Below are 15,678 nucleotides of genomic sequence, written 5' to 3' on the forward strand. Positions count from 1 at the left end.
AGATCTATAGATTTATTTTTCATGTGCTTGCGTCCACATTTATATGAAAGTCTACTCTTTGGTTGTAAATAGTTGTATAATAAATATTTTAAATACTTACAGAATGTGGGGTCAGTCTTTATGGGTTTTGCTCTGCATTCTCCCTTCCTGGCCTTTGGGAACTGCTGTTTATACAGAGGGTTTCCAGTGGATGGAGTGGCTTGTGCACAATCAGCGTTTTCATTGTAATGCAGGGCTTCCAGGTACAGTCTTTAATTTCCCTAATGAGAAAAATAAAAAGTAAATAACAGCAAAGGATATACAAATTGTCACTAACAACTAGTAACTATGGTTTATATTACCTGCACAACATTCCAAGAAATGGAAACACAACATTCTTTGGAGCAAAGCGCAGGATGACGCTGTGGAATGCCTCCAAAGATGAAGTCCGGTGGTGGGGAGTTTGGCCACAGCTTTCAAAATCCTCTTGTTTGAGAGAATTTTCTCCAGCTTGCAAAAGACCGGCGTTCCTAAGAAATTGAAAATCAAAGTCATATTTGATATTATATATATTTGAATTGTCGTGCTTTGTAGATTGTTTCTGACAACATCCTGTATTCAATAGTTGTCCGCTACAAATATTTATAGAGGAGTAATGTAATATGGTTTATGAACAACATACCTGTTGCCATCCATTTCCTTCTATCGGTGGTAATGCGCAGTGGATGAAGGCACTTGGGGAACAGGGGGTCATCATGAGAGTGGACATCCTGCACGTGGTTCAGGATGGAAGTCCATTTGGCCACTCTCTCAGGCCTGGTGGTGGATGTTGCTGCAGTCCAGTATACAGGACTTTCTCAGAAAATTAGAATATTGTGATAAAGTTCTTTATTTTCTGTAATGCAATTAAAAAAACAAAAATGTCATACATTCTGGATTCATTACAAATCAACTGAAATATTGCAAGCCTTTTATTATTTTAATATTGCTGATTATGGCATACAGCTTAAGAAAACTCAAAAATCCTATCTCAAAAAATTAGAATAGTTCCTCAGAAGTAAAAAAAAAAGATTTATAACAGCAAAACACAATCAAACATTTGAAAATGTCCATTAATGCACTCAGTACTTGGTTGGGAATCCTTTTGCACGGATTACTGCATCAATGCGGCGTGGCATGGAGGCAATCAGCCTGTGGCATTGCTGAGGTGTTATGGATGCCCAGGATGCTTCAATAGCGGCCTTTAGCTCATTAGCATTGTTGGGTCTGGTGTCTTTCAGCTTCTTCTTCACAATACCCCACATATTCTCTATGGGGTTCAGGTCAGGGGAATTTGCAGGCCAATCGAGGACAGTAATGCCATGGTCAGTACACCAGTTACTGGTGGTTTTGGCACTGTGGGCAGGTGCCAGATCATGCTGGAAAATGAATTCCTCATCTCCATAGAGCTTTTCAGCAGACGGAAGCATGTAGTGCTCTAAAATCTCTTGGTACACAGCTGCATTTACTCTGGGCTTGATGAAACACAGTGGACCAACACCAGCAGCTGACATGGCTCCCCAAACCATCGCTGACTGTGGGAACTTCACACTGGATTTCAAGCAACTTGGATTTTGCTCCTCTCCAGCCTTTCTCCAGACTCTGGCGCCTTGACTTCCAAATGAAATACAAAACTTGCTTTCGTCTGAAAAGAGGACTTTGGACCACTGTGCAACTGTCCAGTGCTTCTTTTCCTTAGCCCAAGTCAGACGCCTCTTCCGTTGTCTTGAGTTCAGAAGTGGCTTGACCATGGGAATACGGCTATTGTAGCCCATTTCCCGGACACGTCTGTGAACAGTGACTTTTGATACCTGGACTCCAGCTTCAGTCCACTGTCTTTGAAGCTCCCCCAAATTCTGGAAGCGACTCTTCTTCACAATGCTGTTAAGGCTGCGGTCATCTCTCTTGGTTGTGCAGCGTTTCCTGCCACATTTCCCCCTTCCAACAGACTTTTTGTGGATGTGCTTTGAAACTGCACTCTGTGAACAGCTTGCTCTTTGAGAAATTTCTTTTTGTGTCTTACCCTCCTGATGGAGGGTGTCAATGACGGTCCTCTGGACAGCAGTCAGATCAGCAGTCTTCCCCATACTTGTGATTTAGTTTACTGAACCAAGCTGAGTGTTTTTCAAGGCTCAGGAAACCCTTGCAGGTGTTTCGAGTTAATTAGACGATTCAAGTGATTCGTTGAACACCCTACTAGTATACTTTTTCATGATATTCTAATATTTAGAGATAGGATATTTGAGTTTTCTTAAGCTGTATGCCATAATCAGCAATATTAAAATAATAAAAGGCTTGCAATATTTCAGTTGATTTGTAATGAATCCAGAATGTATGACATTTTTGTTTTTTTAAATTGCATTACAGAAAATAAAGAACTTTATCACAATATTCTAATTTTCTGAGACAGTCCTGTATGTGTTTTCTTATACTCTTCATCCACTTTCGAAGTTTTTCGCAGTCCTTCATTTTTGCAGCCTTATCTAGTTGCTTAGAAATCCCTAATAAATACATTTAACATGTAGTTAATTTGACCCTCCAGAAAAACGCGATCCTGCGATCGCAGAATTTACCGCATAATCAGCAAAATGGCGCATATTTGTCAAAAGGCCACATAAACCCCGCATTTTTCCACACAAATTTGAGAAGAAAAAAAAGTTAACTCGTCTTGACGTGAAGTAGTGATGATGATGACGTGACGTCATCAGCTCGCGCATCACAGAAGGTAAACAACACCGTAGAGTGAACGTGTGGAACTCACACGACGAACATTTCTGCTAAAGACCGGGAAAAGCAGTACCCCGATGTCTTTCACGCAAGTGAGGGGAAACTATTCTGCACCCTGTGCAACTGTGTGTTGGAGCATACGTCTTAGAGAAAATCGACGGTGACGACCCACTTTGGTTCATTCAAACATTCGAAAATGCTTTCTGCTGCTGCGGACAAGAAAGCCAAACAACTCACGTTCACCGAGGCATCAACCTCCAAAAACCCTTTCGAGGGCTACAAGAAACGAAGTGAGTAGCCTACAAGATTGAAGCTGGTCAGATAATGAACGAGTAAATGAAAACAGAATGAGGCGGAGAAGTGTGTGTGTGTGTGTGTGTGTGTGTGTGTGTGTGTGTGTGTGTGTGTGTGTGTGTGTGTGTGTGTGTGTGTGTGTGTGTGTGTGTGTGTGTGTGTGTGTGTGTGTGTGTGTGTGTGTGTGTGTGTGTGTGTGTGTGTGTGTGTGTGTGTGTGTGTGTGTGTGTGTGTGTGTGTGTGTGTGTGTGTGTGTGTGTGATTAAAATAGCTCCATTGCTTTTACAATAAATAAACATTGAATGTGTTTAATTGAAGAGTCCAAGTCCGAGTCACCTAAGAAGAGTCCAAGTCAAGTCTACATTGCTTTTATCCTGTCATGTTATACTAATCTGTCTATTGAACTGCTGTGAAGCGAGTTTGGCTACAATTCTTGTAATAGGTGCTATACAAATATAAAGCTTATTACTAATATTAATATTATTATTATCATTGTAAATGACCTTTAATATGTCTAACTATATTTAAAATGAGTTACCTTTTAGAGAAGTGATTATATTTGTACGCCAATTTTTTCCTATGGTAAAGTTTTCGTTTTGCACTTTTATTTTGATAGTAATAAGATCGGGACTCTTATTTTGAAGGAACTTTTACCGGTTAAATCGGTTTACTGATAAAGATTTTGCCCCAGAAAGCACATGGCTACTTAGCATGCAAAATGAGGTAATTTAATTACCTAATTCTGCATATTAAGTAGCCATGTGCTTTCGTGTTATCAGCTGAATCTTTATTTATTGATTAGATCACGTTACTCTGATGATAGTTTTCAAGACAGCCTATATGTCTGAACTCGATCCTTAGAGTAATGTGTTACGGAGCCCTCTCTTCAATATTGTTTCCACATAGGGAGCATTTTGCGCTGCTCTTTTCCAATGTGGAAGCAGAATGTGTGAAAGCATACAGCACGATGCGGGGTGTGTCTCTAGACATGTCTAGACTGGAATAGCGGGGCCCAGTCCGTGAACTCGCCTCACAGGTGCACATGCCAGGATAGAGGACATCAGACTCCAGAGAAAACTTGCTCGAGTCCGAGTTCGAGTCCAAGTCAGAGCGTCAATGTACAATTCGAGTCCGAGTCATCGTGGGGGGGGGGGGAATTCACGAGTCCGAGTCCAAGTCAGAGCGTCAATGTACAAGTCGAGTCCGAGTCATCGTGGGGGGGGAAATTCACGAGTCCGACTCCGAGTCCAAGTCAGCGTACGCGAGAATTCACGAGTCCAAGTCTGAGTCGCCTCAATCAGTGCGCGAGTCCGAGTCGAGTCACGAGTCCAGAAAATCGGCACTCGAGTCCGAGTCCAGGAGTCCGAGTCCAGGACTCGAGTACTCCATCTCTGGTTAATATACATACAAGTTGACTCAAAATATTATTCTACTGATGTGGTTGTAGGAAGCCGGGTTTATGTCTAAATAAATCCCCGCTACCAAAGCTTCTGCAGGGAATTTTAGCCTGGACAGCTGTAACATAATTGTATTTTGACAACAAACAAAAGATAAAACAAATACACTTTACAACAATTACAAGCACACAAATTCAAGGCCACAACATCAGAATATCAAGATGTATCCAAAGAACATATTAAAAACGTGCTTCTAACCTGTACTTCGACGTGAACCTTGAAGAGTTCTCGAGGATAGCTGTGTACGAACAGTTCGGTGCTTTGGTGGGTCAGTCTGACATGCAGAATCTATCATCAGAGGTAATCTGCTGGTAGCATGTGAGGTGCTGGCCTGTAAAGAAGAAAACATAGTTAGAACAAAATTATCTCAACTTAGTGTTCAGGATGAGAAAATACTATTTGGATAATTATAGTCTGAAATCCCAAAAGATGGGGGCTAAAACTGTATATTCAGCTAAGCTCTTTGATTAGCCTTTTCCAATCAGTTAGTTTGGAACCGTAACGTGCATGCTGTGTTTCTGACTGGATACAGATGATGTGTTGGAGAGGGGCTGAGCTCAGTAGACTGACTGTAATGAGTGCTAGGCACTAATTAGCCTGTTGCTGGAGGTAAGGCCCCGTCAACAACAACAACAACAACAAACCAACGGTGCTTTAGCTCGGTTTTACTCGTGGTGTGTCTCCCCCATAGATCCTAACAGTCGTGCACACACACACACATTTAAATTTATGTGCGCTAACAAGTAATCACATAAAAGCTTTTACATATAACTTTGCAAAAAACGGCGTGTCTCATTAGCGTAGCGTAGCTTACAGATCGATGATATCTGATCAATCTTACAGACTACAATCACAAAAGCTTGTACATATAACGCTGAAAAAAACGGCACTTAGCTATAGAAGATTACGCTTGTTAGTATAACTTACTTTATATGATTTTAGAGGATACAAAATACTAATAAAGACGAGAATTAATACTTGTGTTATCTGCTATGGCGTGGCTTTCCAGCCTTCACACAGATCGCCATTGCGGCAGTATGTCTGAGCATGTTATCAAATGCCTGATAATTAAAATAAAAGCAAAGACAGCGGAGCGTACAAAATAAAATGTTACAAAAACATATACACAGCGACATGCTACGCTACAAGCTAGAATAGCTTTATCAGGAAAAACACTGCTAAATAAAAACTTACAGCTTCCAAATTGGATGTGGCCTCACTGGCCTGGTCCCGGATGGTGGGTATTGATTCCGGTTTTAGCCTTAGTCTGGAGCCAAATCCTTCTTTGACTTGAGTGAAGTTCAAAAACATGTCCGGGCAAAATGTTCTGAACACACAAGCAGAAATCTGTTGTATTCTTCTGGCACATGTCCCTGGAAAATAAACTCTAGCCACAGATTCCTGTCTTCTTCCAGAGATGGCAGTGCATGCAGTTCCTTGCCCTTGTCCAGATTATTGCAGCCAACAACAGCACAACGTCTAACTACCTTGGACGACATCGTTGTTAGATTACGCAAAAACTTAGATGTGACTGGGGGAGTTTATGCTGCCGACAGCCTATATGCGAATTAGAGATGGGCGAGTCCTGATTCATCCGGATCATTAACCCGGATCCTAGAAATGAGCTGGTCGTGACGAGTCTCCCCTCTCCATTAACCCGAGTCCTTTGAGTCCTACACCTGGTGTGACGTACAAATTAAAACGATCAATTACGTCACTCGCTACTCTCTTTATAACATGTAAAATAACATTACAGCGTACCCCAGTCCATCTGCCTACCCTTTAGCAAGTAGGATAGCTTCCAGAAGTTATTGTTTGGCTCAGGGGAGGGGACGCGGATCAGTGAAACTTCCTGCAGACTCGTGGGGCCTCAGAGCCGCGGGAGCCATTATGCACGAGTCAACAGCAGACTCAGAGATTCGCAAATCCTGACTCACTGTGCAAAACATAGCAGACTCGTGCGGACTCAGAGCGGTAACCGTATAGCAGCAGATCCAGAGATCCAGCAGAACTCGTCCTCATGAAGGAGTCAACAGACTCAGATTCGCCAAATCGCAAAATAACCCTTTTTTTTGTGATCAGCATTTTTTATTAAAGCAAAAGGCACTGTGTAGCGGAGGTTAATATAACATCAGGTTAATATGCTCGTGAAATGCAACAACTTTTCGGTTTCACCGGTAGGATTTCTAGTGTCTTGGTGCTGACTCATATGACTCAAATGACTCGTATGATCCGGATCTCTTCAATAACTGACTCATAAGACTCCGAGTCCATAAAAGGATCCGGATTTGCCATCTCTAATGCGAATGAGAGGTTGGGCAATGGCCGTGGCCAAACTCCCATTCCCATTCCACTCCCATTCCCCTGATAGGTGGAGAGTTGGCCCAATAGCCGTAGCGCAACTTCTGTGACGACATAAAAGTGTTCAAATCTGGATCAGTCTGTATCAGATCCGTTGCAGCCCCTTTTTTAGAGATTTGGGTATGGAGGAAAATAGAGAGGGTTGTGTTTTCTGACACTTGGTGAGTTCCCTGGAACACCAGGGACACATGTTCATGTATAAAAGACGTACAAAAGTGCATTTTGCATGATAGGTCCCCTTTGAGTAAATGTAACACCCTTTTCACCCCAGTTACACTTTTCATTTGCCTTGTACGACGGGCGCTGTAAGTGATGAAAATGGGGGATGTTGGCTTATCTGGCGCCCGCAGCTCACAGATAAAATGCGAATGAGCGAGGGGATGAGGGAGGGTGCACCGGTACCAGCGCTGTTGTTATTAGAATCTGGTGCTAGCTGCTTTAACGGATAAGAAAAAGATGTTTCTCCAGTCAGACTGAGAGGCTGATAACTACAGCTCAGTGAGGTAAAGGACTCTGAGTGTTTAGATTTGGTTCGGTCACGATTTATGTAAACACATATTTCCAAGGCACTCCTTTATAATTATTGGGATAAACAGGTTTGAAATCATTTCAATGTATAATATAGGACAGTAACCAAAAATATCCTTTAAAACTGGAGAGATAAAATAAAATGCATAAATAAATAAATGTTAAGGTAAAATAAGATATGAATGAACAACACAAATAAAATAAGTTACATTAATTTGTTATTGGCTATGGTAGGTTATTGGTTATGTTCACATACTTATTTGATTACATCCACTTGTCTAAGATGACAACAGAAACTTTCGACCCAAAACCAGCCGTTGACTTGTGGATGCAAGCAGCTAATCGGAGACTCAACCAGAGAGAAAGTAGTAGGCCTACATCATCAGCTACCATGTCTGACAGAGAGGAAGACAGTGAGGAGAGCAGTCAGGAGGGTAGTGATGACAGCTTGTAGGATGACTGGTCGTGCTAATGTTGTCTTGTGTTCACCTCTGCACGTGTGTTCTGTGTTCACCTCTGCATGTGTGTTCAGTGCTGTGTGTCTGGCAAATAAAGTCAAGACCAGAGATGGGGTCGTTACAAAAAAAAAGTAATATATTAGATATTACTTTTTTTTAAAAAGTAATATATTGCACTACTTCGTTACTCTCTACATAAAGTTATTTGTTACTTTACTCGTTACTTTACTCGCAGGGCCGGCCCGCCCCTCCCTACAGGCAGATCACGCAGACTGCTAAAGTTTCAAATGTTCTCTTTAGTTCAGTTTCCATTGTCCCATAAGACTGATCCAGATAGCTCCTGAATGTTTTCCTATCTGACCATGGCTGTCCTCTGTCTCCTGCTATCTGTATTTTGCGCTGTATATCTCTGAACGATGGTGATTTCACTTTGCAAATGGGCAACATTTCCTCTACTATGAAGGATGCTACAAGCCTGTCCATCTCTGCTTTGGTTACCGGTCCTCCAAATTCTAATTTGTGTTGCTTCGGCGGCGGTGCACTCACAACTTCCTCACTCTGGGTTCGGGGGTCCTTAGCTATTAGCTTCACCTTAGCATGTGTTCTTTTCAGGTGTTTGTTGAGGTTTGACGTGGTGTTTACAGCAGTGGATAACAGCTTCTGGCCTGGACACAGTTTGCACCTCACCGTCACATTCCTGTCTATTCTTTGGACGAACTCAAAATAAGGGGCATACCTCCGCTCCACACCTCAAAAGTTATCGCTGACTCAGCCATGTTTATGCAGCACTGCACGTGGAGATGTGGACGCGCAAGTCGCACAGATTACGTACATATAAACCTGCGGCGGAAACCCCTCTTGTCTGTCAGTGTGATTATGACTGATTTTAGTAAGTAACGTGTGTCGGGGCAATGTTAGTAACTATAGTGTGATAACTGAATTATAAAAGTAGCGCGTTACACTACTCCGCGTTTTACTGTAATAATATTACTTTTGACCAAATCTGGTCAAGACCCCCTCAAAAGTTACGGTTTATTTCATTTTAAGGATGAGCACCAAGCAACATCTCCAGGTGCTCCTTTGAGAACCAGGGCAAAAAAGTTATGTGCACCCCTGGTATCACATACTTATTTAATAATTAAAATGTAAACCGATCTTTTTCATATGGGTGTTTAGAGTTGAACCCCCTAGATCTAGTCTCTAGTAATTCTGCTTAAAGTGCACCAGATTGAAGCATTTTACTTTAAAATGTTCAAAAATGTCTTCCCGGTATGCCTGAGAAGGCAGATATGCTTGTTTGTCTCAACAAGAACTGTTTTTAAATGGGGGGGGGGGGTTTCCTTTAAAAGTTGGACTGTTGCACTGTTGTAGCTTCAGTGGTTCTCAGGTTACAGTTACATAGCAGTGAATATAAACAGACTGATTAATGTGAATATTACTGTAAACTAACCTGTGTAAAAGTTTCTCGAATAAATATAATTCTTTTGGTGGAAGAAGCATGTATCATTTTTTTACCCTGCCCCTCAAAGAATCGGAATTGAGAACCGTTAAGAACCGGAATTGAAAAGTAGAATCGGAATCGGAATCAGAATCTTGGAAATTCAAACGATAACCAACCCTAATCACCGGTCCATGCCTCAACAGCTTTATGCCAAACCTGAGATCTCACCATAGGCTGTTGCCATGGAAACGCATCCCTCGCCATAAAACACGATGTCGCTCCAATGGACACGGTCCGGTCGTCCCACAATCTTCAGCTGTATATCACCTCTCCATGCCTCAACAGCTCTATGTCAAATCTGACATCCCACCATATGCCGTTTCCCTCGCCATAAAACACGATGTTGTCGTAACGCCTATGAAAAGGGTCAAAACAGCACCACACTTCAGATAATGGTTTAACTGTCCAGCTCTCAACAGCTATACGTCAATTGTGGGGTTTCATCATATGCCGTTTCCATGGAAACGCATCCCTCGCCATAAAAGACAATGTCACTATAACTCCTATGAAAATATTCAAAAAGTGCTCAAACTTCACATGTGTGCTAACAGTCCAGCCGTGAAGACATCTACGGGACAGATTTGAGATTTCTTCAAATGCTTGCCATGAAACACGGTTTTCTCATAACGTCAGTGAAAATGCTCCAAACGGCCCAAAACTTCACAGGTTTGGTAACGATGCAGCCATCAACGCATCTAAGCGTATTATGGGATGTCATCAAATGCCGTTGGCATGGCGACAGATCATTCGCCATCAAGTTAGTTAAAAAGTTTGCAGTTCAAATATTCTGTTGCTTTTCCAAGCCTTTTTACTTTCTTTTCTTCTCTTATCACACATTCAAGCCCCCAGTGTTCACGTATCATTTCAATCTAAATTATTCACTTTCTTCTTATACATTACATTTCAGCATAGCAGTTTAGAGTCAGCTTTTCAGCATAAAGCATTCCAACTAGCAATTTCTTCAGGAATTGCATTCTCTAGTTATTTTTATTATTATTATTATTATTATTATTATTATTATTATTATATTATTATTATTGTTGCTGATGGTTGTGGTTGAGGAGCTGTAGATTTTGCACTAAAAATCTGTATCATGGTCAGGTCTGGAGCACAAACGCAACCCTGTGATCCGCCATTGTTGTTGTTGTTGGCGAAACGCATCAGCAATGACGCGGGGGTGAGCAGGAGAGGTGGGGAGAGGCGGGGCTATGGAGTCATCGATTCAGGAAATGATCGTACAGTATATGGCGTACACACGGAGCCGCAAGCGTGTCGTCTCCAGACTTACCCATTTTGGGAGCCGGTTTCAAAGTTTATCGGTTTCGGGCTCCGAAGCCGTTTCGTAAAAGTTTCGTTTCCGTTTCGGCTTCGTGTAGGCGAACCGTCTATACGATAAAGAACTTTAGCGGATACAACTGAAATCGTCTCCGTGTGAAAGGGGCCTATACAGGACTGTCTCAGAAAATTAGAATATTGTGATAAAGTTCTTTATTTTCTGTAATGCAATTAAAAAAACAAAAATGTCATACATTCTGGATTCATTACAAATCAACTGAAATATTGCAAGCCTTTTATTATTTTAATATTGCTGATTATGGCATACAGCTTAAGAAAACTCAAATATCCTATCTCTAAATATTAGAATATCATGAAAAAGTATACTAGTAGGGTGTTCAACGAATCACTTGAATCGTCTAATTAACTCGAAACACCTGCAAGGGTTTCCTGAGCCTTGAAAAACACTCAGCTTGGTTCAGTAAACTAAATCACAAGTATGGGGAAGACTGCTGATCTGACTGCTGTCCAGAGGACCGTCATTGACACCCTCCATCAGGAGGGTAAGACACAAAAAGAAATTTCTCAAAGAGCAAGCTGTTCACAGAGTGCAGTTTCAAAGCACATCCACAAAAAGTCTGTTGGAAGGGGGAAATGTGGCAGGAAACGCTGCACTACCAAGAGAGATGACCGCAGCCTTAACAGCATTGTGAAGAAGAGTCGCTTCCAGAATTTGGGGGAGCTTCAAAGACAGTGGACTGAAGCTGGAGTCCAGGTATCAAAAGTCACTGTTCACAGACGTGTCCGGGAAATGGGCTACAATAGCCGTATTCCCATGGTCAAGCCACTTCTGAACTCAAGACAACGGAAGAGGCGTCTGACTTGGGCTAAGGAAAAGAAGCACTGGACAGTTGCACAGTGGTCCAAAGTCCTCTTTTCAGACGAAAGCAAGTTTTGTATTTCATTTGGAAGTCAAGGCGCCAGAGTCTGGAGAAAGGCTGGAGAGGAGCAAAATCCAAGTTGCTTGAAATCCAGTGTGAAGTTCCCACAGTCAGCGATGGTTTGGGGAGCCATGTCAGCTGCTGGTGTTGGTCCAATGTGTTTCATCAAGCCCAGAGTAAATGCAGCTGTGTACCAAGAGATTTTAGAGCACTACATGCTTCCGTCTGCTGAAAAGCTCTATGGAGATGAGGAATTCATTTTCCAGCATGATCTGGCACCTGCCCACAGTGCCAAAACCACCAGTAACTGGTGTACTGACCATGGCATTACTGTCCTCGATTGGCCTGCAAATTCCCCTGACCTGAACCCCATAGAGAATATGTGGGGTATTGTGAAGAAGAAGCTGAAAGACACCAGACCCAACAATGCTAATGAGCTAAAGGCCGCTATTGAAGCATCCTGGGCATCCATAACACCTCAGCAATGCCACAGGCTGATTGCCTCCATGCCACGCCGCATTGATGCAGTAATCCGTGCAAAAGGATTCCCAACCAAGTACTGAGTGCATTAATGGACATTTTCAAATGTTTGATTGTGTTTTGCTGTTATAAATCTTTTTTTTTTACTTGGTCTGAGGAACTATTCTAATTTTTTGAGATAGGATTTTTGAGTTTTCTTAAGCTGTATGCCATAATCAGCAATATTAAAATAATAAAAGGCTTGCAATATTTCAGTTGATTTGTAATGAATCCAGAATGTATGACATTTTTGTTTTTTTAATTGCATTACAGAAAATAAAGAACTTTATCACAATATTCAAATTTTCTGAGACAGTCCTGTATGTCCCTAAAACTGCCGAGGTCGCAATGACGTGACTGTGTAAACAGAATAATGTCCCCAAAAAGTGATAAATACCAACTCTCTCACACTCACATTCTAATTAAGAAAATAACATGTATCTGTGTCTTTGCTCCATTTTCTTGTTGGAATTTTTGTGAATACTACATTATGTGCATTTTCTTTACCTTGGTATCAACTGGGTATATCAAATCCAGGAGTTGCATTAGTATTGATATTGATTTATAAATGTATTGTACCTTGAGATCCCTCTTCTACCAGTATGAGGAGGCGCATAGTGAGCTTTTGAAACTCGGAACGCAATCTGTGCGAAACACAACACGTTTTATTTGAATTCCTGAATCAAAACAATTATTATCTTAGGTTTTTTTTGGCTTGACAGAGTTTGCAGAACATTGTCATATCTGTGTCTTTGTGTGAATCTGGAATAGAGTGACTCTTGACTGATTTTACCTCCATAGTGCCCATTGGGCTGCTGGAATAAAAATAAAGCTGATTTTTTTGCTTGTAAATCCAGACATAGGGCAAGATTAGGGTTTATGAAATGTGTTATACAACTACAAATATTTGTTCATGGCTGTTCCGGCTCCTAACCGGATCTCATAGTATTAAAAGTGCCTCCTGACCTAATCTGTATTGCTTGTAATCCGAGGAGTTTTCTGCTTGTGACTTGAAGGCTGAAATGAAAAAATCAGCTGTGCTATTTTGAATATCCCAGGTAACATAAGCCTGACACTTTTACTGGTCTGCTCTGACAATAGTGTTGATGTGTGCAATGGTGGAAATTATATTTACTCAAGTACATACCATTTCTACTACATTTAAGAGGCAAATACCATACTTTTACTTTATTTAACACAGTTATTGATTACGCTTTAAATATAAAAACATGATATGTTTATATGAAATAAGGCAGCACTGTATTACACTTAAGTTAAGTGATAAAAACAGGATAAAATAATATTATAGGATATTATAATACTTTGAATACAGCAAATCTGCATTTTTAACACTTTTACTTTTGTTTCTTTAACTGCATTTAGTTGATAATATTTCTGCACTATTACTTAAGAAACATTTTAGAATTTGGGACTTTTATGTGTAATATGGAATTTTAGGACCATAGCATTTCTATCAGCACGTAAGCTAATGATCTTCCCCCACTTCTGTATATGTAACAGTGCTGCTGTGTCTGCTCACAGACTGACGGCAGAGAAAAACTGATCATATGGATCAGTCAGAAACAGAAGCAGTAACCCAAATATCACAGCGTCCCATGTGAACGATATAAATAGCATCGTTCTAGGTCACTGTTTAATAACTGCAGCACTAACTTCATGATGTGTGTTTGTATGTGTGTGCAAGGCTTCCTAAATCATTTTTATTTCCATTAAGGTAATTGAAACTGTCTGTGGAGAAAGAGAGAGAACAACCTCGTCAGGATTTGATCGGAAGCTGTTGCGGGGGAGGGGCAGAAATACATGTATTCCATTTGATTGAATTTACTTTTAATACATTCATTTGGTGGGTTTTAGCATTTATTTTAGGCAAAATACTTGCAGTAAGACGAACAACAAAGCTCCATTATAGAAATGATCCCATTACCATTTTACAAAATTAATGTTTGTCCCTGTGTGTGTCCTCACTATTAAAAGAAAACTACTTTCCTGTCCTGTCCTGAAAACATGGTCAAAGACCTTGTGCCGGAGAGCTTAATTATAAACTTAACCTCCATCACACACACACACACACACACACACACACACACACACACACACACACACACACACACACACACACACACACACACACACACACACACACACACACACACACACACACACACACACACACACACACACACACACACACACACACACACACACACGACACCTTGCTGCCGTAGACAGGTCCCATAAAGTGTGCGGTGCATTGATTTTGTGGTCTATTTTGCAACAAGACGTATGTCTGTGCTCTGGGGTGAAATGTAGTGCTTTTGTCCTTGGCCTCGTTAAAGAGCTTCCCAATCAATGCGGCCGTCCTTCCTCTGACGCTAATAAAGTCAAAGCAGGACAAACACGAAAACAGCTTCAACTGAAAGAAACCAGGGGATTCTTTTCAATAATTCAGAGCATCAAAAACTTTCTTTAATTTATTTTTAATTGGCTACCATCCTCAGCTCTTATATATTTGATTTACTTTCTACATAACATTACAATTAGCTGCCGCTTTCATTCAAAGCGACTTACATTAGGTTTGCATTAGCTTTCAATAAGTGCTACATACAGAAATTACGTTTTTTTTCCATATTTTATTGGCCAAGGTGCAGTAGAAATCGACAGGTTTTGCAGTCTTTAACAGAAGATTTTTAATTGTTCTGCAGTCCTGATATCAATGGGGAGCTAGTGCCACCATTTTGTAGTTAAGATATCATACCGGTGTTTTTTTTGCTGGTGGGTCGAAAGATCCCACTTGCAGTGAAGGAGCAGCGAACTGATTTGCCATTGCTGATACTTGAGTGGAAAAAAACCCATTACTGCATACTTGTGTAAAGCAGCTGAATTAATGTGTGTGTCTGTGTGTTCCCCTGCAGTGGATACAGAGGGAAGGAAGTTGAAGGGAGGCATCCAGAGGAGCACGGAGACGGGTCTGGCTGTGGAGATGCCGAGCCGGACCGTCCGACAGGCCAGCCACGAGTCCATAGAGGACAGCATGAACAGCTACGGCTCCGAGGGAAAGTAAGTAACTCATCCGGACTAGTTCATATACACATGCTGTGTCTCAATTTGCCTACATCAGGGCTGCCAACACTCACGCATTGAGCGTGAGAGTCATGCAATTAACCCATATCTCACGCACTCACGCCACACTTTGCCTTTCCTCACGTTAAGTTTTTCGTCCAAAATAAATGTATATAAAATATAAAAATAAAGTGAAGGAACAGCAAACCGAGCAGTCTACGAAATGAGACGGTCTTCTGGCTAAGTTCAGTAAAGTTGGACGATATTGGGAGATTCTGATTTCACGGATCAATAACTCATGAAACAAAAACGTTATTCAGACACAAATGAGGTCTCCTAAGTACCGTGGTAAGGCTGACAACGAACTACAATCACATTTTGATTTTTTTTTAAAAAGCCAATACGCGTCGTCCTCCGAGCTGGACACATTACATTGGTCTCTATCCGCAGCCGGAGAAGAAACAAGTACTCAGGGACCGTCTGTAAAGTGCAAACTCCGAAAAAAGAAAATACAATAA

At 41.2% G+C, this 15,678-nt stretch overlaps 1 protein-coding gene across 2 annotated transcripts in view; it reads left to right on the plus strand.

Annotated features, from left to right (window-relative positions):
- The window catches only part of rims4 (regulating synaptic membrane exocytosis 4), a 127,403-nt gene that overhangs the window by 46,991 nt on the left and 64,734 nt on the right, over positions 1 to 15,678 (plus strand). For both annotated transcript variants that reach the window (XM_079683316.1, XM_079683319.1), the window contains exon 2: positions 15,013 to 15,157. In XM_079683316.1, coding sequence (XP_079539442.1) covers positions 15,013 to 15,157 — 145 coding nt within the window. The remainder of the gene's footprint in view (positions 1 to 15,012; positions 15,158 to 15,678) is intronic.

The sequence above is a fragment of the Notothenia rossii genome, assembly GCF_949606895.1.
Source record: "Notothenia rossii genome assembly, chromosome: 5".
Taxonomy (NCBI): domain Eukaryota; kingdom Metazoa; phylum Chordata; class Actinopteri; order Perciformes; family Nototheniidae; genus Notothenia; species Notothenia rossii.